Source organism: Pseudopipra pipra, chromosome Z, assembly GCF_036250125.1.
Source record: "Pseudopipra pipra isolate bDixPip1 chromosome Z, bDixPip1.hap1, whole genome shotgun sequence".
Taxonomy (NCBI): domain Eukaryota; kingdom Metazoa; phylum Chordata; class Aves; order Passeriformes; family Pipridae; genus Pseudopipra; species Pseudopipra pipra.
Genome location: NC_087581.1, coordinates 69,521,857 through 69,543,443, shown reverse-complemented (window position 1 = coordinate 69,543,443; position 21,587 = coordinate 69,521,857). Strand labels below are relative to the sequence as shown.

At 44.2% G+C, this 21,587-nt stretch overlaps 1 protein-coding gene across 3 annotated transcripts in view; it reads left to right on the top strand.

The window, feature by feature from the left end:
• The window catches only part of ABCA1 (ATP binding cassette subfamily A member 1), a 95,802-nt gene that overhangs the window by 39,058 nt on the left and 35,157 nt on the right, over window positions 1–21,587 (top strand). For all 3 annotated transcript variants that reach the window (XM_064642314.1, XM_064642312.1, XM_064642313.1), the window contains exons 6-9: window positions 5,120–5,241; window positions 9,332–9,523; window positions 16,535–16,621; window positions 21,125–21,365. In XM_064642314.1, the coding sequence (XP_064498384.1) occupies window positions 5,120–5,241; window positions 9,332–9,523; window positions 16,535–16,621; window positions 21,125–21,365 (642 nt within the window). The remainder of the gene's footprint in view (window positions 1–5,119; window positions 5,242–9,331; window positions 9,524–16,534; window positions 16,622–21,124; window positions 21,366–21,587) is intronic.

Here is a 21,587-nt window from a genome sequence, read left to right as displayed (position 1 = left end):
ACAGGCACAAACCCTTTGGGCAGAAACCCCACAAATTAAAGTCAGACCTGGTGAGCTTTGTACTCTACAGCAGACTGAGATATGTTGAAATAACACTTGCATGCCTTTTATTTTTAGAAGGCAGTGTTCAGGATATGAAAAACGTAGCCACAATTTCCGTGGGGTTTTGTTTTTCCACCCTATTGTTTCATCATGACAGACAGTGCACCATTAAGTTTCTGGAGGAAGGTATGGGCCTTCTCTGCTTTCAAGTGAAGCAGGAAAGAATGAGAGAGAAGTTTGAGGAGAAAGGTCTTGTTCTGTAACCTGCCTCTGGAGGCCTTTTTGTTCTGCTTGCTTGTGGATCTTCCCAGTATTGTTGGAAATTGTCACTGCTTACTGTGGGACCTGTTACAGTCATCCTTGCAGTAAGATCAGCAAATTAAAACTTGTTCCTAGCCGTGGTTTCTCTTGCTCCTTGATCCACCTTTTGAGGTTGCAGAAGTAACTAGGGAGGTGTTTCTGAAACGAGGACACTAAAAACGTGTGGCTTTTGGACCACAGGTACTTCACTGCACAGTCAGTGCTTCAGTTCTGGTCTGCATGGAACAGAGACCTCACATAGCACTGACTTGCTGTTTTTCTATAATGCACATTTTCATTTTGATGTTCCATGTAATCAATAATTTAGTGAGCACAGAGGTTGTTTTTCTTCACTAATTCATGTGACTATCTTGAGCTGCTTGAGCAGGTTTTTTTTTTCTCTTTTTTTCTATTGTCACAAAGTTTTGGCTCTCGAGCAGAGACTGATTGACCTACCATTGTGCTCAGGAATGAAGGTGCTGGAAAAAATTAGGCTGTCAGAAAAATGTAAATCTTAAAAATATTTAAAACAGTGTTACAGTCCCGTAGGAGATGCTCTGCAGTCTGAAAGTCCAAGAGTTTCTAGTTTCAATGCCCAGAATGCAGCCCCAAAGGTTCTTTTGAACTGTGTGGAAATGAAGGACAGCTGTGCCTTTCACGAAGACAATATCCGTGAAATGCTGCCACGTGTGATTCTCTAACCCTGACTCTCTAACCCTGACCGGTGACTTCAGGGAGGAAGGAAGGTTTTGTGGTTAAAAGGCACAAGACCTCCAGAATCTAACAACTCTCAATTCTGCTGGAAGCTTCCTTATGTGACCATATGAAGGATCTTTCTCCCTGCCCTGCATGGGAATTGGACTTCCTTCTGCTTGTTTCATGTGAATAGGGGCAGTCTACTGTTGTGCTGCCACACTGTGCCCAAACTAGTTAGAACAAAAGCACTTCATCCCTGCCAGACCTGCTGGCATTGGGGAGGGGGTTATTTGCATGATTTATATGCAAAGTCTCTGCTTTACTATCTTTGTTCTGCTGTTGCTCCCTTAGTGTCAGGACTGAAACTGTAAAAGTAATCTGCCATGGGGAAAGGCTGTCTCAGTATTACTTCTGCAGACATTTATCCCACCACTGAATAAACCTGATGGTTCACATTAGATCTGACAGTCCTGGAGTGTGTTTGTTCAGTCTGACCTGAGGTTCATCTCCACACTTATGCCTGGGGCTTGGCTTGCTTGCTGGGACCTGTGGTTACAGCCACAGGCCATACCCTGCTGCAGGACTGCAGCTCCTTTGGTTTTGCCTTGAAGGTGAAGGCAAGAGGGAAGGAAAGGCTGCATGTCTTTGTCGGGAGGCCTGTGGAGAGACTGCTCTCTGATGTGCTGCCTGGATGCTGCAGCTGCATTTTTCTGTGCCCATCAGCTTGCAAGGGCTGACCATAAGGATGCTCTTGGGGAGATGTGTGAGTTAAAACGTGTTTGAGCTGACATTTTGCCTCACGTTTGAGTTACTTGATAGGGTGTCTGAACTTTTTTGGCAGGAAAATACTGCCGTAGTAGGCTCATGGTGGTAAAATGAGTTCTTTCACTCGAGGTGTTTGCATTATTAGGTAAGCTTGGTATTAGCCTTCAAAAAACTCGCCTGTTTCTTTTGTTTCTAATTTTTGAGGAGTTCTTTTAAATAGCCCTCTTGTATTTCCTCAAGTCCTAGTGGGCAGGCGGTTGCGTCGGAGGGGAATGGCTGTTTCCAAGAGGAAGCCTTTATTAACTCTTGACTTTTTGAGTTATCCTGGGAAGGAATTTAGATATTGCAGTGTTCGGTGCTCTTCTGTGGTTTCATGTGCAAGTCGTTTTGCGTGCCTCTGTGGTTGAGACGGGTTGCATAAGACACTGACCCACAAGTCCTGGAAGTAGGACCACATGGGATGGGGGAGGAAAATGCATGGTAAGAAAAGGCTAGCTTTTTGCTTAGGGCACTGCAGCCAGGATCGTGGTGTTGGGATTTAGCTCCTTGGTCTCGCAGAGCTTTTGTGTGTGGCCTTGGGTTAGTGAGCACGGGTTCGTGATCAGCTGGCTGGAATCCAAGCATTGTCCCACAGTTTTGGTAACTTCATGTTCTGTTTCCTTCGTGTTTTCCTCCAAATGATGATGAAAACTCCTTCAGATGTTTGTAGGCGTTCCTTGGAAGGCAGCTTTGATTTTCAGCAAATTCTAATGTTGAGCAAGTCTGAAAATGCTAGGCATGACAAAAAAGGCAGGGGATAAGTGCTGTGTTAATGCTGGGCTGGTTAATTATAGCTGTGGAAGATGGCAGGCTCTTTGTTACTCCTCGTCATGATTATAGACCGGCCAGCAGGAATCTCAGTGTAGTTCAGGTTGCTCTCCTGCAATTGCCTATAGAATATGTCCCCTACCAAGAAAATCCTGCTTCCATGTGGCAAAGAAACCTCCAAACCAAACCCACAAACAAAATAGCCTCGGCAAACCCCAAAGCAGCAAAACACTGTGGAAACAGAAAAGTGGGGGAATCGTTGCCTTTTTTTTTTTTTTTTTAAAGAAAAGGTGTGTGGCCCTTTAAGAGAAGCTTGAAAAATATCTTAAATGGGGACAGATTAAATGAAAAAGCTTGCGAACATCTGATCTCTGCATGCCAGTGTGCTTTCAGCCAGCCACCCCTTTGTCCATCTGAGTTTCTGAACAGTAGATGATCTCACCAAAAAATAAACAAGCTGCAGAAGTGCTTAGGGAGTTTGGCGCATTTAGGAATTAACCAAGGAATCGGGGTGGGGGGGGAATTTTTCCTCCAGCTACGGCGAAGCAGGGTGCTTCAGCTGGAAAGAAAAGGACGTTTTTGTTATTGCAGAAGCCGGCTCTTTTACCAGCCTTTCCCCGGGCTGGGAGTGGGGGGTGATGGTTGATTTTTTTTTTTTTTTTTTTTGGGGGGGGGGAGTGGGGCGTTTGCACGGCCTCAAACCCGGCACGTTCACGAGTGGGTCCTGCTGCGTGGGGAGAGAGAGAGGAGGGGGCGAGGGAGGAACTCTTTCGCCCCAGAGTAACCTCCGCGCCGCCTCTGCTGAGGCGGGTGATTTACTTTTTTTCGCCGTGGAACAAAAAAAGGCAGCGGGGAATTTGTAACTGGATATGTGGATGAGGGAGCAATGACCGTCAGTAACCCCGCGCGCTTCGTGCCGCAGGAGCGGAGCGTGTGGATTCATTCCTTGGATTCGTTCCTCCCCCCGACGGCTGCTCCGCCTGGCTCCGGCCGGGAAGCAGAAGTGGCACCCGAACCACCGGTCCCCCTGGTACAGCTGTTCTCTATAGGACGAGGGGGGAAGTGCAAACTCTTAGTTCTCCCATGTCATTACTTTCTCTTTAGGGCCGGCTCGTTGTTTCCCCACTGTTTGCTCTGGGCTGCGCGCGTCCTCCTTTCCTAGAGTGGTAAAAAAACCAACCAACCAACCAACCAAAAAAAAAAAACCAGCCTTGCTGGTTTTGTCTTAGCTCAGCCTGGAAATCTTCACCCTGGTAAATCCTGTGGTGCTTGCTCTCTCTGCCTCCTCCTGGCATAGCTGCTTTGCTCATCGCTGCTTGTTTGCAGAATCACAGAATATTCTGAGTGGAAAGGGACCCGCAGGGATCATCATGTCCAGCTCTTAAGTGAGGCCCATGGGGGGGTCAAGCCTTCTGTCTTGGTTTTATTAGCACCATCATGAAGGTAATAGTGTCCTCTCTCTCTTAAAGAAAATAACCAAACCAAAACACAAAAAAACAAAAAGAAAGAAAGAAAAAACAACAAAAAAAACCCAAACAAAACACACACACCCCAAAAAAAACCAAAAAAACCCCCACCAACAAAACCCCCAAAACCCAACAAAGAAACCCCCCTCAAACAAACAAAAAACCAAAACTACCCCCCTCCCCCCAACTGAAAAAAGTAACCAAACCCAAACCGCAAGACGAAAATCCAAAACAGTGTTTGAGGGTCAGTTTCTTAAGATCCAGGTTTACGACTTCAGTAGTGTGCTTGAATTACAATTTCCCTATGGTTCCCCTCTTCTGTGGTGAAGATACGAATTTGTTTTAAAGCCAGGAGGTGAAAAGGTTGGCTTGAGAAGGTGAAGCTTTTGGGAGAGAAATTGGAAAAAATCCTGCAAATGGTTTTTTTAATTCCAAGTGGTTAAGATCGTTTGCTAGATCTTTGTGCAATTCTATATCATACCTGTGTGTCTGCATATGTCAGACTTAGAAATTTGTGGTAGAGTACATTTACTATTAACATAATTGACTGTGGGATGGTAGATCCCTTGATGGTCCATGCACCAGCTCAGTCTCATGTTCTGTAACAACACAGGGATTAAGTGCTAATGCTGGGTTTCAGCCCAGATGAGGGGAAAAGCTTGGTGTATCTTGCTTCTGTGTACATATGTGCAAATTGAGCTGAACTAATGGTGTTAAAGGGAGCTGTTTCTAAAGGTGGGTTGTTGGGGGTTTTGTTGGAGTTTTGAATTTGTGGGAGTTTTTTTGTTTGTTTGTTCGTTTGTTTTTTTTTATTGGGGGGTGGGGGAGAGGGGGTTGAGGTCAAGACATCATGGATTGACATTTCTGAAGTCTGCAAAGCTTCACAACACTTTGCCAGCAGCTCCTCTTTTCCCTTTGTGCCATGGTTTGTGTAATTCCCTATCCTCCATTTGTCAGCTTTGCTTTTCCTGTTCAGAGCTCTCACATGAGTTTCCTTTTGGCTTTGCCCTGACCAGAATGTTGCTTGTTTTGTCACTTTCCAGACCTGAAACTTCGGGATTTCCTGGTTGACAATGAGACATTCTCAGACTTCCTCCACCATAATGTGTCCATGCCATCATCTGCAGTAGAGGAGTTACTGAATGCAGGGGTCAACCTCCAGCAGGTAAAGAGCACTTTCAACCACTAACATAATGGTTGTCTGTTGTTTGTTTAGCCATAGTGCCAAGATCCACAGTGCAGAAACCCTCTGAGATAGATGTTGTACAAACACAGAGGAAAATGTATTCCCTGCTTCTCTCTTCCATCCTGCCCTCTCAATTTACTGTCTTATTTGATTGTAAGCTGTAAAAGGACACTGGGAACACATGGGCAAATGTTTTGGTCTGCCTGAGATCTCAGGCTAAACTGAATTCCTTCTTTTCTTTTTTTTTTAGTGTAAGTAAAACATTAATTAGGTTGCTTGTGCTGTTCTAACTGTTTGGTCACTCAGCTTGGACTTGAGCAGGGTTTCTGTGTGCTGCTCTGCCTTATAGTCCTGTGCAGGAGAAGGAGGCATGCTTTTAGGTTTGTGGCCAACTCTTCAAGACAGACACACTGTATATTATGTACTACAGGAGTCCTGATATCAAATGAGATTCCTGAGCGCTCCCATGGAGCCGTAAACACAGCCATTGGTGACAGTGGGCTGGAGCCCCTGTATTATGATGGCTGTCTGCCATTGTCAGGTTCATAACATCTTTTTTGCTAGGCTTGATGCATTAGTCCACCAGCATCCTTTCCAATGCAGAAGTCAGAAGAGACTTCAAAGAAGACCCATGGTTCTCTTGAGGCAGTGCAAAAGATGATATGCAAAAGGAGAAGGAAATCCATTCTGCCTCCCAACTCCGTATCAGATCTTTTCATTGAAGTGGGATGGATTAATAGTCCTTTTAGTCTTTGTTTTCATGTAGTTACAGATGCTGTGCTGCTTTGCACAAGTCATGTTGTTCTTCAGTAAATTCTACCAAGCCATCTGTTTTAGTGCAGCTTGATAGTTAATCCTGTAAGTTAAGGATATGTTCTACTAAAAAAAAAATGTGGAAAAAATTTCTCACTCATTTTAGGGTGCAAGTTTTGTTTTATTTGAAACTAATTTGCCTGAAATTCAAGCTAGATTAAGACAGAATCATGGTACGGATGGTTCTGGAATGATAGCTGGAAGACTTCAGCAACAGCAACATAGCCATTCTTCCTAAACTGGTGTGGAGAGGCTTTTAAAGCATGCAAAAAATCCAGCTGTCACACTTAGGTTGTGTGGCTGCCACGTTGTATCGGTTGTACAGGGCAAAGCCAGTGGAAGGCGAAAAAAGCTTAGCTTTCATCTATGTAACATGCCTGAAGGGCAGTCAAGGGGTGATTGGTCATCTAGTTCTTCCTTGAATGATTTAAGCTGCGTTCTTGTTTATGTAATTCTTGAGCTCGTTCTGCTAGGGCACTGGGAGTGAGGCTGTTAAATCTTAACAGTGTTTCGTGCTCGGGGATGGCAGGGAGAGCTGACAGGGCAAGAGGGCAGTAAGCTGCAGAGCAGTGGCCCACCAGATTTTCTTTTGAGCACTTTTCTAACAGAGACAGTAACTAGAGATGTAGAGCTCTCTCCTCCTGCAGAATGACTTTATCTGAGTCACAAAATGGACCCCTTTGATTTTGTGGGAGATCTGGGTTGTAGATCTGACCTTGCTGCTGAGCTGACTTCAGCATTAGTAGGCAGTAGTTATTAGGTCTCTGTATGGGTGGGTCATATAGAAGGGCCTATGCAGAGTATGCAAAGCTCTCACAGGAAATATAGCTGCCTTCTGTGGTCTGTTTGTGTCCTAGGGTTGTTCAACAAGGCAGGAAGTTATGATATGCTAGCAAGTAAGGAACTGAAGTCACCAAGGAGATGAGACTGTTCACTGGTGTTACTGTGATGACGGTGCTCCAATGTGCCAAGCTGGGCTGTGTGTCCAGCATGCTGAAATAAGTGCAAATAGATAAGAGCCACCAAAACCTTCTCTTGATGGGCCTGTTGCTTCCTGGGGCAGAGTGGCTCAACACTGTTTCTCCAATAGTGGCAGCTGAGGGATTTGGAAGGCTCCTGGATCAGCAGTGGGCAGGCAGCTGTCTAACCAAGTCTAATATGCTGCTGTTGTCCAGGTGTGGCCAGACAGCTCTTAATGTGGCTTGGAGGCAGGAGTAGGTCCTGTCCCTCCAAAAAGTTGGAGGCACAGTGAGGTCCTGGGCCAGGGCTGCAGCATGATGTATTGAATGGCAGTGAGGAGTGAATAACAATGGCCAGTGCATATTCTGCTTGGAGCAAATCTCCCTGTTTCAGGAAGCAGGCGCAGTCCTAGGAGAGAATGATGTGACCTGTGAACAAAAACAGTGACCTGTGACTACTTTCAGACACGACCCTGGCATTTTGAGAGTCCTTAGGGGACTTAGTCTGTAACTTAGGATGTATTTTTGCCTGTTGAAGATGCTATGAGTTCAGATGACTGCAGATGGTTAGAGAACCGGCTGGCTTAGCATGACTGGGTGTTTTAGTTTGGGGTGGATGGGCAGAGCCTTAGATTTAAGGTCTTGTGCTGTGGACCTCAGCATTTGGAAGGGGCAGCTTCTCTCCAAAAGAGTTTAAAATCTGAGTGAAAATAGTTGGGCATACTCAGGATGGTGGAAGGGTTGGTCACCTTCAGTTTTTGTGGGTAACGCTGAGACACTAGGAGACACTGGTTTTCTATATGCAGGGAAGCTGGTTTAGACTAATTCCAGGTCTCTGGAGTGTTATTTCCATACCCTATGAATATCTCCTTTTCAACATGGCTATAACACTGGTAGTATCTCTGCTGTCCAAAAAAAAAACCCAACAAAACAAACCAACCACAACAACAAAAAAGAAAAAAAAAATCCCCCCAAAGAACCTCCAAAATTTTTCAGAAGTCCAGCCTTTTTGATGAGAGAGAGCTGATTTATTCAGCTGAGTGTACAGCACTGAAATATCCTATTTTTGGCATATGGACACAGACCAGAGTTAAATGTTTGCACAAGTGTTGCGTGAAAAATCTTTTGCCTCTCCTGTCAGTTCCATTTGCTTGTTTTCTGAACATAATGTGCTTTTTCCCCTAGATGGTTGATACCCCTTTGGTTTTGAAAGGTGAGAAAGTTTTCAGACTTACCAGCACTGTTCAGGAGCTGGTAACTCTTCTGGGATGTAGATCAATCCTCCTGAGTTGTTACTGGAAACTGGGCAATGCATGCCAGGTATTATTAAAGAATAGAAAGAAGAAATGATGTCTAAAGCTATTGTTACCTGTGCATTTACAATAAAATTGTTCCTTCTGTCTAGCCCCATGGCAAACAAAAAATTCCTGCCAGCAGTAGATTCTGCATTTTCCTTGTTTATCACCTTTCTGAAGCGTGCAGCTTTTTTGACATGGACCTGTTTGTTGTTCAGCAACCCTAAATTCTGTAACTAACCTGATTAGAAGAATCTAGGCTGTAAGGTCCGAAAGGGTCTGATGGTAACACAGAGGGATTTTATCAATTTCTTTCATTAATAAGGTGGTTACTTGTGGGTTAAGAAACATTATCGACAAGCAAACCATTACCTTAAGTAGAATTTGCCTGCGAGGGAAGACTCTTATCTTGTCTCTTGCAGCCAGTAAGATAACTTTTTTCATTGATATGTTATCTGCTCAAAAACACTGCAAAAGGTTTGTCTCAGCACTTAGTGAAGAGATATTTCAGAGCTAAGGGAGAAGATGGTTCTGATCCAGAACTACACAGCAGATGTGGCTGGCAGATATGTCTGAGGAGTTTGGGACATAGGTCTTTTGCCCTTCGCATACATTTGCCAGACTTGTGTCTAGTCACAACCCTTGTTTTTGTCTCTGTGGCTCAGTTCCCAGAAGACTGAAGGTTAGGCAATGCATGTACCCTTGGTTGGAGGAAATGGCTGTCCTGTGGAGGACAGGATCACTGCTGCTCTGTGCATGTTTGTGGAGAAGTGAAGAGAGACCTTCCTCCCCCAGCATTTCTCTCCCATTTTCTTCAGTGGGGAAAAGTTTTTCTTGGAACTGAGTTGTGTATGAGTCAGGGCTGCTCAACCTGTAGAGCAGAATGCCCTCTTACCTCTATCTGGAAATGTTATGAGTGTTTTCTTTTGTCTAGGCAATAACCAGTTTTTTGCTTGGAGTCTTATTTGAAGGGAGACTGACATGCCTTCCTCACTTTTCTAGGTCATCGTGTCTGGTTATCGAATGCGACTGCGAGATCTCTGCAATAACTCAACGTCATCCGAATATCTTAAAATCCAAAATCAGACGGTGGCCATGGACTCTGAAGCCTTAATTTGCACCTTGTCAAAGGAAAAACTCCATGCAGCTGAGCAAGCCTTCCGTGCTAACCTGAATCCTTTGAAGCCCCTTCAGGTGAGTTCACTGGTCCTGCCTGTGAGAGTCTGTCACTGACACAGTGGCATTTTCCAGAGCTTTCAGTCTAGGAACTCATTCGTATGTTTCCAGAGTGAACTGTTCATTGGCAGTAAGAAAGAAGATTGTCTTTATTACTGGAGTGTGAAGAGCATTGCTTCTTCCTGTCATTCTTACCCTTCCTGTTGCAGTCTGCTACTTGTGGAGCATAAATGTGTGTGGTCTGCAGTTCAGTTTGTCAAGAGGAAAGTGTTTATGCTGCATAGTAACAAACAGGCTCTTGGTTGTCCCTGTGTTTTAGTCAGATATTGTGTCTTGACTGGAATGGGCCCGGATATTAGACCATCTTGTGCTGAGTGCTAAAACCATCACCCTCTGTCCTTAGCATGAGGCCACTGAGAGTAGAAGTTTCCAGCCACTGATAAGCCACAACCTTTAAACAGGTTTAATTCGTACAAACTAGAGTCAAGTTTTAAAGTCCTGTTTCAAAAATTGACCAACTGAATGGGTTCTGGATCAAGAACTCGTTGAGCTTCAAGAAAATACATTATTTACAGGGTAATTGGAGGCTGGAGCAGACTTGATCTGGGAAAATCTAGTGATGTTTTGCTACAGATCCACAATATCTGTGAAAATACAGAAGTCTGAGGAATTCAGTGCTGAAAACAACAGTAGAGTGAAGAACAGACCACAGAACCCACTTTGTTACCCACTAAAACAAACATTCTGTTGTCTGCTGTGGAAGAAATAAACACTTCGGCTGTGTGAGTTTTCAGATTTGATGAGCCTTTCAGGACTGAGAGTCATGTACCCCTTGCTTGGCTTTGTCCCCAGTCAAAGAGGGTCATTATTGAGTACTGGAATCATGTGAGTCTTCTGTGCAGCATGTAGTGCTCAGTGACTTCTCTCCACAACTCATCTTCTGTTTTCCATGTGTCCTCCATCTGCATTTTTTCTTTCCTTCTGGAAGAATAAGATAATCATAAGCATGAAAAGATGAGGTAACAGCACTAAAACTGTCCCCATAACAAAGATGGGCTCTTTGGAGAGGAATGGCTGTATGCAGTTTCTTGTCTTCAGTTATATGTATGTGTGCACATCTATATATATATTGCTTTAAGCCATTCAGTGATGCTAGAATTTCGGGGTCTGAAGAGGATGAAAACAGCCAGCTGTTGTACCACTCAGTATTGGCTTTCTGGGCCCTGTGGAGACTCAGTTTTGCTTTTCTCATTTACGGAAATTCCTGCAGGATTGCTGACAGAAGTGGGTACTGAGTGTGTCTGTGCCATTAGTCTGTGTTGGTTGTTGGTGAGATAAAGCAGTCGTAAACCACTCTGTGCCACTTGGCAACAGCAATATAGATTTAAGACATTTATGTGCAATTGTAGGGGACTTCTGAGAAGCTGGCTCATTATCTTGTCTACAAAGGGAAAAAAAGCTGGAGTACAGAGGCCAGCAGTTCTAAACCTGCTGTGTGTTACTGTCTGGTAAAGGCCCACAGTTTTTCCTTAGAAAAATGTCACAGTGTACCATCTAGTTAAGCTGCTGTAATGCATCAGTGAGTGAAATAAAAACTAACTGGCTTCAATGTGTCCGGGCAAAGCGAATAAATTAACTCTAGGATCACGACCAACACGTTTGAAACTTGTGTCTCTAAAGACCAAAAAGTGCGCTGACCTGCAGTAACATCTTTGAACAAAGAGAGAACTTTCTGTTCGTGAACAAAGGAGGCTTTTGACACAGCTTATTGAAAGCACTGTGTGTCAAATCTTGGACATGCACACTGAAGATAGCTTGTACCATATCTACTACAGAGTCTGTAAACCAATAACAACAGTTTGCCCAGAGATTAATTTTTTTTCCCCCTAATCTCTTTGATGTACTTCACAGCAAGTCATTTCAGTAAGTAGAGTAAGAGCCAAGTCAAGTGCAGGTACAACAGCAATTTGGAGGCAGGTTTTTAGTTTGTGTAATGGGACCTGGGCTTCACTGGTTGCACCATTTTGTGACTTATGGAGTGGCAGCATCTTAGTGCAAGTAGGGTAGTACAAGGACTGGAAGCTGTGTGCAGGAACTGTGTAAATTCCACACCAAGGGCTTGAGTAGTAAACCAGGAGTTTGAGCCCCTCGGATATATGCGCAGTAAAGTGGCTGTGGTTTCTTGAACTGTCTTAATCCTGAAGACTTCAACTCCTCCTTGTTTCTGTCCCTGTGCATTCCTGTTGTTATTCCATCTACAAGATGATGGCAGTAAATTACATCATGGAATTGATCCAAGAGGCACCTGACTGGGTGCTTACACAAACATTTGTGCTGAAATATGAAGAGGAGGGTGCAATATTGAGAGTGCAGTGATAAGGGAGTGTGTGTGTGGCCTGTGACCCTGATGATGACTCCTGCTGGCTTAAAGTGTGTGTGCATTTGAAGCCTCAGAGAAACTACCGGTGTTCTAGGTAACTCTTGAAAACTCAGTAATTATTAACAAATTATGGCTTTAAAAAAGAAAAGTGCTTGCTTGGTGAATTGCTTGAGCTGTAAATGCCACAGCACTGTTAAGGACTTTTTTTTAAAAAGAAAGGCAAAAAATAAGCACTTTATATACCTGCTCATCAGTTCTATCCAGAACACCTTGAGTGTTGCCCCAAGTGCAGCGGTACAGTTAAAACAAAGAAGAACTTCTAATTAAAATTTTCCACTAGGATTTCTAGCTCCGTCACTCATCCTTTGTATTACTTCAATTTAGCCTTCTCTGCGCTATGAGAAAGCAGATCCAAGCACATAGATGCATAGTAGGAGGGTTAAAGGGTGTCTCCTTATTCTTTTTTTTTATGTAAGAACCTATTTGAGACAGGCTGTTTAGATCAAAACCCAGCAAAATATCTGGAAGTGATTGCAGGGCAGCAAGGCAGAGGATCAGCTTTCCTGATCCCACGTCTTAGTCTGCATTCATTCTCTGAAGCCTTTTGACCAACAATAAGTACTGTGGGATATGGGACATGTTGTACAAGATGCAGACACATCTTCTCTTTTTGGGGTTTGCCTTGTGCACTGGGTGTAGTGAGTGGGACTGAGGTAGGAGAAGCAGGTTTGAGAACAACAGTGAAGCAGTAAGGTTGTAAGCACTCCAAATTTCCTTTCCATCTTTCTCCCAGTGGTAGGCCAGCAGTTGTCCCATGGAAGAACTACACAGTTTGGGAAAGATTTGCAGGAGCAATAAGTCCCCACCCATCCCAACACAGTCCAGTGGGACACCTCTGACTGTCTTATATCATAGAAATACCTGTTTAGATTTCCCTCTGCAAGTTCTCCCCAGTTTAGAATATGATTTGAGGGGGAGGGGAAGGTTTAATGACAATTCAAATTCATCCTGTAGGATTTCATCTCTGCAGCACTGCCTAAGAAGGGCTTTGCCACACTCAATTCCAGTGAGTAATAAGCCATAAATATGTTGTGGCTTGTGTACTGTAGTGGTCCTTGAATGAGTGTGGGTGAGCACATGAAAATCCAGTTGTTTTTTCTCCCTTCGTAATATGGGTGGTATTTTGTCAAAAGGTTAGCATGAACTAAGTGTTAGATAATAAATGGCTTTTAGAAAAGGTCTCTCAATGTAAATATGTGCTGCAACTGAACTTGTGGCTTTCCTTGCTCTTTTGATAGCATTTTCAGTCAAGCACAGTGATATCATCCTTTTAAGCAGCAGTAGTTTGGGACTTCTGGGAAACAAAAGCAGAAGCTTAAAGCACATGATTTTTCTGCAGAGGCCAGTAAAAAGTTTCTGCTGAGATCAGTATGGAGTTGCAATAACTATTTCAAAGCAAATGTGGCAGAGTGGTCTTTATGAAGCAGAAACAGTTAGCTGTATGATGCAGACTGAATTTTGGTGGAATTTTGTTATGACTTTTCAACACTTTAAAACACATGCACTCTCATGTATGTTAGCAAATTGGATTTTTCCATCCCCAGTAAGTCTCAGGTGGATTTATTCCAGGCTTTTCTTGATTGTGCAGTCAACTCCAGTCATCTGAAGTATTTTTCACTATTTTAAATCTTGTAGCGTGCACATACGAGCACACAAAGTCCCCTCAGAGCACTCTGTGTCTTGAGAGTATTATGATGTTGGCTGCCCCAGAAGACAAGCCTAGTGACTTGCTAGACACTAACACAGTAATCATACAGGGTAGTTGTGCTCAAAACCTGCTAGAACTTTGTCTTTCCACGGTGTGCCTAGAATGGACAGTCGATGTTTTTGCAGCGCTTCACCAGAACATGAGTCATTGCCCCTCAGCCCCAGGATGTAGTGCAGACACCTGCTAAAGCCAGCCTCACAGTAGGACCAATCTTACTGAAGCTGCCCTGAACCATCTAGAGGTTTCTTATTTATGGAGTGATCTACTTAATGAGCCCCTACAAAGTTTTATATTGCAGGGAAATCAGTGACATGCTCATCTGTTCGAAGAAGACTGGCCTCTGTGACTGATTTTTGTCATTGTCTCTGGAGATGACTTGTGAGAGGCTACCTGAGTGGGCTTTAGCATGCAAGAGGTGGTAAAGAAAATAAAATTTCCTCCATGTCAATGATACCATTGCAAGTTATGGTGAGAAATGAACTTGAAGTGACGTGAATTTGTTAGGGAAGAAAAATCAGGGTACTGTGGTGTGAAAGGATAGGTTGGCTGCTCCTCATGTTTCAGAGTAAGGTTTGCAAGCTCCTTGAATCTCCTAAGACTGACATACTGAGTCAGGACAAAGTCTTGTTAAGCTCAGTGTCATTGAGTGATAGCCCTTAATGGAGGCATGTGACAGAATGCAGCCATGGGGCAAATATGTAATATTTCCTCAGTATAAAGTCCTGTTCTTCAGTAGCTTGCAACTCAGACTTTGTCAGCTACTGCTAGGATCTTGGTGTTCAATAGCATTTGGTAAGATTTTTATGTTTAATGAGTTCTTTTAAGCCTTTCTCAAACTCACAATACCCTCAGGATTGCATAATAGCTACTGATTTTTTTTTTTCCATTTTGACTAAGTTGCATATGCAGAAGCTTCTTTTGGTTTTGCTTTAGACTAGTCATTTCACTGGAAGTCCTCCAGTCCTGTAATGTGAGGCACAGTGAACAATCATCCCCAGTTTCCATTCTCCATCCCACTTGTAATTCTGCAGACCTCTCATAACCTGTGTTTGTCCTTACAGATCCCATTGGAAGAATTGTGGTCTTATTGTTCTTCCAACGAAAACCATTCTTGCCTTGAGTCACACTTGTGGCCTTTGTTCCTTCAGAGACGGAGAACCTAAAGTTGCACGTAGTTCTTGAGAACCAGGACTTGCAGTGTGGATTTATATTGATGTTGATCTGTTTTATCACTGTAATTCTAAGATCTCCCTTTCTGAGTGGCACTAGCTCATTCAGAGTCATAGAAGCGTATCTTAAGGTTCTTCTCCCTTATGTACTTTACTTTGCAGTACCGAATTATGTTTGGCACTTTGTAACAGTGTGTCAGCATGAAGTTGTTCGCTGATCCTTTGCAATTGGATTTTGACTCTTCACTGCTCTGAACCAGTTAGTGTCATCTGAAAACTCTTCGTCATCCACGCTGTTCCTGAATCCCTCTGAATGCAGTGAGCAACACAAAACTATGTAGATTGAGGTATATGGAGCAGAACAAGCACATCTATTGTTATGCAGGAACCTAGGACCTTCCAAGTCGTTGCTAAAGTGGTAGAGCAGATATGTAGCTTTGGTATCTGCTAACTGAATTTCTTTAAATGTGTCTTGAAGGTCTAAGCCTGTGGGAATTTTGAATTGCTTTTCTTCTACACCAGTGATGTGGGTTTTATTTATCCAAACTTTAAGGCTCCAAAGCAACTGGCTTTGGAGCGAACACTAACTGTGCACTCAGAAAAATTATCTGAGTCTTAAATGTCCCAGCAGAGCAGTGCCCATTTACACCAGCTGATGCTGACCAGGTCTTAGCAGCCTCCAGCAGATCAACTAGAATAAGTGAAAGCCTCCAGGCTTTGTTTCCAGGACTTACTCCAGGAAAGATGTGAAAAGGAAAAGATTCAGCTCAAAAGTTGTGTGCTGGAATGAAGGGCTTGGCTGTTCAATGTGTCACAATGTAACTTCAGTATGCTTTCAGATGCCATGACATGTAGCTACTAATGTGAAATCTTAAGAAATTACTTTAATCTTCATTCCCTTGAAACAAAGATTGCGGTCCAAATGTTTCTATGCATGATAATACAGATATGTGAACAGAAGGGCAAAAGAACCCCACAGCCCAAAATCCAGGCCTGCTAGTTACATGTAGAGCAACTGGAAACAAGGAGTTGTCTTCACTGTAACTCCCTGCTAGAGCAAATAATTTCCTGAAAGCTATGCCTTCCACTTCCAGAAACCTGTCAGTCTTGCTCTTGGTGAATGGTGCATGTCAGCTGTTTCCTGGAAACTGGTTGTTTTTGAATAGGCCACTGGTTTAGATAAAAACCATCAAGGCCTGATGGGGGGACTTGAATAGTGCTGATATACACTGTAGTAAGGAGTTCTTTGTATGTGAGCTGGTATCTGTGTGGTCTCACTGAAAACTTGTGCCTACCAAATCATTTTGACAATATCCTCCGTTGTACTGATTTTGTACATCCCCTTCTTAGTACTGGCTTGCAGGATTTCAGGTCTGTCCACGCGCTGTGCTTGCTTTGTGACCTGGAATGCAAGTCATCCTTTGCACTGTTAAGTGTGTGTGCATGCATATAACATTTTATTGGTATGGTTCTGGTTATGGCATCTGTACCTCAACCTGTGAGGAGGGAAAGGAGTGATCCTATCACATTGCAGGGTGCAGACGCCCGAGGTATTTTAAGTTCAAGGTTGCACAGAAAGCCAGCTCTGCTTTCCCCATCAAGAAAGTTGCTGTGTAAGCAGTCCTTACTACTCTATACAAGAATGTTTGTAAGAGTTTAATAATCTTGGTGCCTCGCAGTAACTTTTAGTTTCTTTTTCTGTCTTCCTGCAGAGACAACTTTCTTTCAATTCCTCCTTGTGGGATCTATCAGAAACTGTGGAAACTTTGAGAGAAAGCATTGGGAAGCTTGTTAAAGAGGTAAGGAGCACCTTTCTGTCACAACACATTACTATTGTGATGAAGTTGCTGTCTTAGCCCGCCATGGAGCACAGAGGCACGGGTGTCCTTAGAGCAACTCTTCAGTCAAATCCCTGGCTTGTTTTGAAAACCTTGCCCATCCTACAGCTGTGTCAGTGCAGGCAGCGCTCTCTTTGCAACCCCTTGGCACTCCCAAGTTACAAACACCATAGCAGGAGTTCAGATGTTTTCTGTAGTGTTTTGCTTCTCAGCAGTGGCACAACTGTTGCCCTTGCAGTACATCTGCTGCCCAGCAGTGCCTTACAAGCTGTATGTGGAGGCTTTTCACTCTGATTTTCTTCACTCAGTTGCCAGCCATGTCAGGGTTATTATTTGGTTGTATCTACTGGTTTTTGGGTGCGGTTAGGGTATGGCATGTGGAAAAGATGTTGTGGCTGTTCTAATCTAAACTAGTAGCTCTAGGCTACTGTTACCTCTTTGTCTAACTAGCTTTTTGGGGCAGAGATTGTTTTCCAGTCTTGAGGGGCACTCGACAGAACGACATGACAACACTAAACATTAACAGAGATTTGCAGAGCCAAACTGACATTCTCGAGACTGCAAGTATTTGTTTTTGCAGGTGAAACGATGGATCAAGGAAAAAAAGCCCTGCGTACCTTAGTGTGAGTCAGAAGTCCAAATCTGGCGGGGTGGGGGGTGCTGAGCCAGAAACTTATCCTAGTTTTTTTGGCTGACTCTGACTTTGAAGTGCTGCTATTAGTCAAAAACATTCTCTCCCTGGAGCAGAAATCACAACCATCTAAGCTAAACAATGCCGCCTCCGTGTAAGCTAAACAATGCCGCCGCCTCCTCCTCCCCTTCGCTAGTCTTCCGTCTTCTGCATCAGAGCAGGAGAGCTCAGCGGCTGTGAACGGCAGTAACCTCTGAGAGCAAGCACAAGAGCGGGTCACTTCAGGTTAGCAAGCGCCTCACTCCCACGGAGGGGCAGCTGCCGGGAGCCTGCGCCGTGCCAGCCAACAATTCCTGGCACGCATCCTTCCCCGAGTCCTCCAACCTGCCGCTGAGCCCCATTTGCATTGAAATTAAGACTATTCCAGGATCAGCTTCAGCTAGGACCGACCATGGCAGAGCTTTTGCTGCCACCAGGGAGGCTGCCCTTCAGAGTTTGATTACAGCTGTTTCCTGTTACGTCACTTCAGCTTGCGTTTTTTTTTCTTGTCTGGGATAAAAGTAATTGAAACCATGTGATACTCAGTTCGCTGATGTGGACGAAAACGTCCCACAGTAACGTGCCTTTTGCTTGGCAGCTGCTTTGGGTAGGACTACCTTTTATTTTGCCCTACTGCTCTGCAAACAAAGGCAACTTTTTGCCCTGTGTACGATATGAGCTGCTCCAGATGGCTTGACCGAAAGTTACTCCTTATTGTCTGTCAGGCGGATTTCTGTGTGAAAAGGAGGGACTTGCTCCCTTGTTTCAAAGGGCAGCAGCTTGAGGGGGTTGAGAGAACTATTGTTTGTGCCATGTCTAGGAGCCTTTCTAGCAGGGAATTTTAATTAGAAAATGGTCTGAACAAAATATTTGTCTTGGAGTGTGGGGGTTGATTGGGTATATGTCCTTGAACTCTTCAAATCAAGGTCTAGGAAGGCAGATTAGACACCAAGAGCAAGGGCAACTATTAAGAAACACTTACAGAGCCAGGTCTGATGTCTGGGAAAAGAAATAGCTTAATAACCCTTCATGCATGAGATGCTTGTTTCCAGTGGTGTAAAAAGAGCAACTCTGCATGTAAATTGTGAAGTTGCTGGTGCCAAAGATGAAACAAAGCTCCTTGCTCAGGCTGTTTTAAAATTATATGTAAAAATGTATTTGCCAATGTACTCCCTCTGTAAGATGATTAACACTTCATGTGTTCATGGGAATTAACTGCACTTCCTATTTGTGCACCTTTGGTCCTCATATTTTGGAGTTTGTGGTACTTAGCTAAAGCAGTTGACTTTTTGCTGAGCTAAATTGAGCTGTTTTGCCTAAAGTATCAATACTCCTTAAGGGGTCTCTTTGAACTGTACTCTGAAACTGTAACACGTCTGAAATGCAGCCTTGGCCTCTTGGGTAGGGAATCATCAAATCCGAAAGGCCACATGAGCATGTGTAACAAATGAAGGCTGTTATGTGACACTTCTTTTCCATCAATGTCCCATGATGCCAGGGTCCTGTCAGTCTCCCTGAACCTGTGGAGTCAGGTTGAGTGGCACCAGGGTGCAGACAAAGGCAGCAGTGAGGAAATGAGAGCACACTTGAACCAGTCACTCTGGACACACGTACTGAATCCTCAGGCTTTAGCTGTTCTCACAGCTGTCTTCCATCAGATCAGTGTGTCATGTGTTTTTAGGCAGCTAAAAATAGAGGCTCCTCGTGTAGATGACACATAGTAGCTGTAGTTTAGCATAAAAGAATTTTTGTCCAGATGTTGGCACATCCAGAGGATGCACAGCACTGCAGATGAACACAAAGGGTCAGGTTTGCTTCCCACTGTAAGGCCAGAGACTCTTGAGTGCACTTTCATTGGGTGATCTTGGATTGAGTTGTTCTAGCACACTGCTGCTTTTCAGCATTGTTGCTGGCTGGCTTTACCAGCTGTCTTAGACTTGGGTTACCTGCATTTTAAACAAAGGTGACAGAACCAATACACAGTGAGCAAAATTGGCAAATGGTCTTTGATTGACTCCGTCCCGTTTTCAGAGACGGTAACAGTTGGGCCACAGCATCTAAAGTTTGTTTCTAAAATGCTGCTTGATGAGCAGTTACAAATAGGTGTCTCAGCAGCTCTCCTTCCCTTTATTAGTGCATGTGGCCGTTTTGGGCAGCATGGTAAAAACATCCAAGTTAATGTCACCTGATAGTTCATAGCAGTCAAGAAATCAATTAAAATGCCGGAAAACATTTAAAATGGGATAGAGAACCTTTTACCGTTTGATATGGAACACAGACGTAGGCCCTTAATCTCCAAAAAAGGATATCAGAATTGGAAAAAAACATTCAGAAAAGGGCAGTTAGGACATTTAGAAGTGGAATGACTTGCACACAAAGAACAAGGGAATAGGCTGAGACTGGACAGCTTGGAAAAGAGACGAGCTGGGGATATGACAGAGGGCTATAAAGTTGTGTGGCACATGAAAGAGATAGGAATGGAATGTTAACTGTCTCTTCCAGTAAAACAAACAAACAAAAACAAAACAAAAAAAAAAACCCCACAAAAAAGACACCAAAGGGAGCTAACCATAGCCAAATTAAGGAAGGGGATAGAAGGTTCTTTTGAGTGATACAGTGATGTGTTGGATGTTAAACACTTGTGGATGTTCAAAACTCTAGGAGCTGATCATGGAAGAAATTCATTGAGGGTTAAGAAATAAAAGTTCCTGGAGCTGAAAATAAATGGAAGGTGGAAGGTTACTTGGGGGAAGTATCCTACATTCTTGCCTTTTTCTTGTTTTTTCAAAACATCACTTACTGTCACCATCACAGAGGTGTTGTTCTTGTGTCTTGAGACAAGGAGTCTGAGAGCAATGCTCCAGTGTAGCATGAAGTGGAACCCACTCAGGGAAGTGGGTTGCTTTTCCTCTTGTGGTAAGCTTAGCCATACCCAAGTATGGCCACATTAATGCAGTGAGTGTCTCAGACTGAGGGCCTGGTGCTTTTATTCATGACACATTGCAGACACATTGTCTGGCTTATGCCAGACAAATGAGTCTGGAGGTACCAATTTTCCTGACTGGTTGTATGTTGTCACCCCAAGCCTGGTGCCAGATCAGCTGGGCAGAAGACTCCTTGCTGTGGCTGGCTGCATGCACAGCTTGAGCTGTAATCAGGCTCCAGCCTGCAGCAGGGCTTGTTTTCAGGCGTTTTCTGGGAATGCTGTTGACGATGGGACAGGGAGTTTCTGGGGCAGGGATAAGCGATACCAATCTGAGTGGTCAAACTGGCTGCCAGGTGTAAATCAGTGGAGGCTTGCTGACCTCTATGGAATTGTGCCAGGTGACACTGCTGTGGCCTGCAGCTCACCCAGCCTGTGCCTCCTGAGCTGCACTCACTGTGTGTTGTTCCTTTAATCCCTGTTCTGACTCAATGCACCCCACCCCACCAGTCCTTGTGAGGGGACTCCACTGGAACGTGAGCCATTGTGCAACCGGGAGGAGAAGCAGCTTCCACGTGAGAGGACAGGGAGGGCAGGAACCACCCAAAGCACTGGAGGAGAAAACTCAAGAGTAAAGAACTTGGCAAGGATACATTCCAAGTGCTTGCACAGAAGAGACTTCCTTCTATATTCTCCTGCTGTAGAAGGGGGGGAATGTTATCCCTGGTCCTTACCCTTGGTGTTGTGTTCAAGGGCATTCCCATCTGTTCAAAACCAGATGTGTGATTTGAAGGAGCACGGCAAGACCTTTTCCTTTCATTAATCCTGTTCTGTACTTGCTTCCATTCTTTTCTACCCTCTTCCCCTCCAGTTGCTGACTATGAGGAGCTGGAGTGACATGAGGCAAGAGGTGATGTTCCTGACCAACGTGAACGCCTCAGACTCCTCTACACAGATCTACCAGGCTGTGTCACGCATCGTGTGCGGCCACCCTGAAGGTGGAGGGCTCAAAATTAAATCCCTTAACTGGTATGAGGACAACAATTACAAAGCACTGTTTGGAGGCAACAGCACTGAAGATGATGTAATTAACTTCTATGATAACTCCACAAGTAAGTGTAACCCTGGCGTGGCCCACGGTCCCGTCTACTTCATGGTTGTCACCACTGGTGTTTCCCAAACTTCCACAGATGAAAGCAGGTGGTCCTGAGGGACAGTATACTCTGTTGTTTCAGAAAGGCATGTGCATGTCATCCTGCACGTGCCCTTAAGTTCAGTGGAGGTGCCAACATGCAGAAATTCCCAAGGCCCTTCTGGAGAGTCCACAGAAAGCT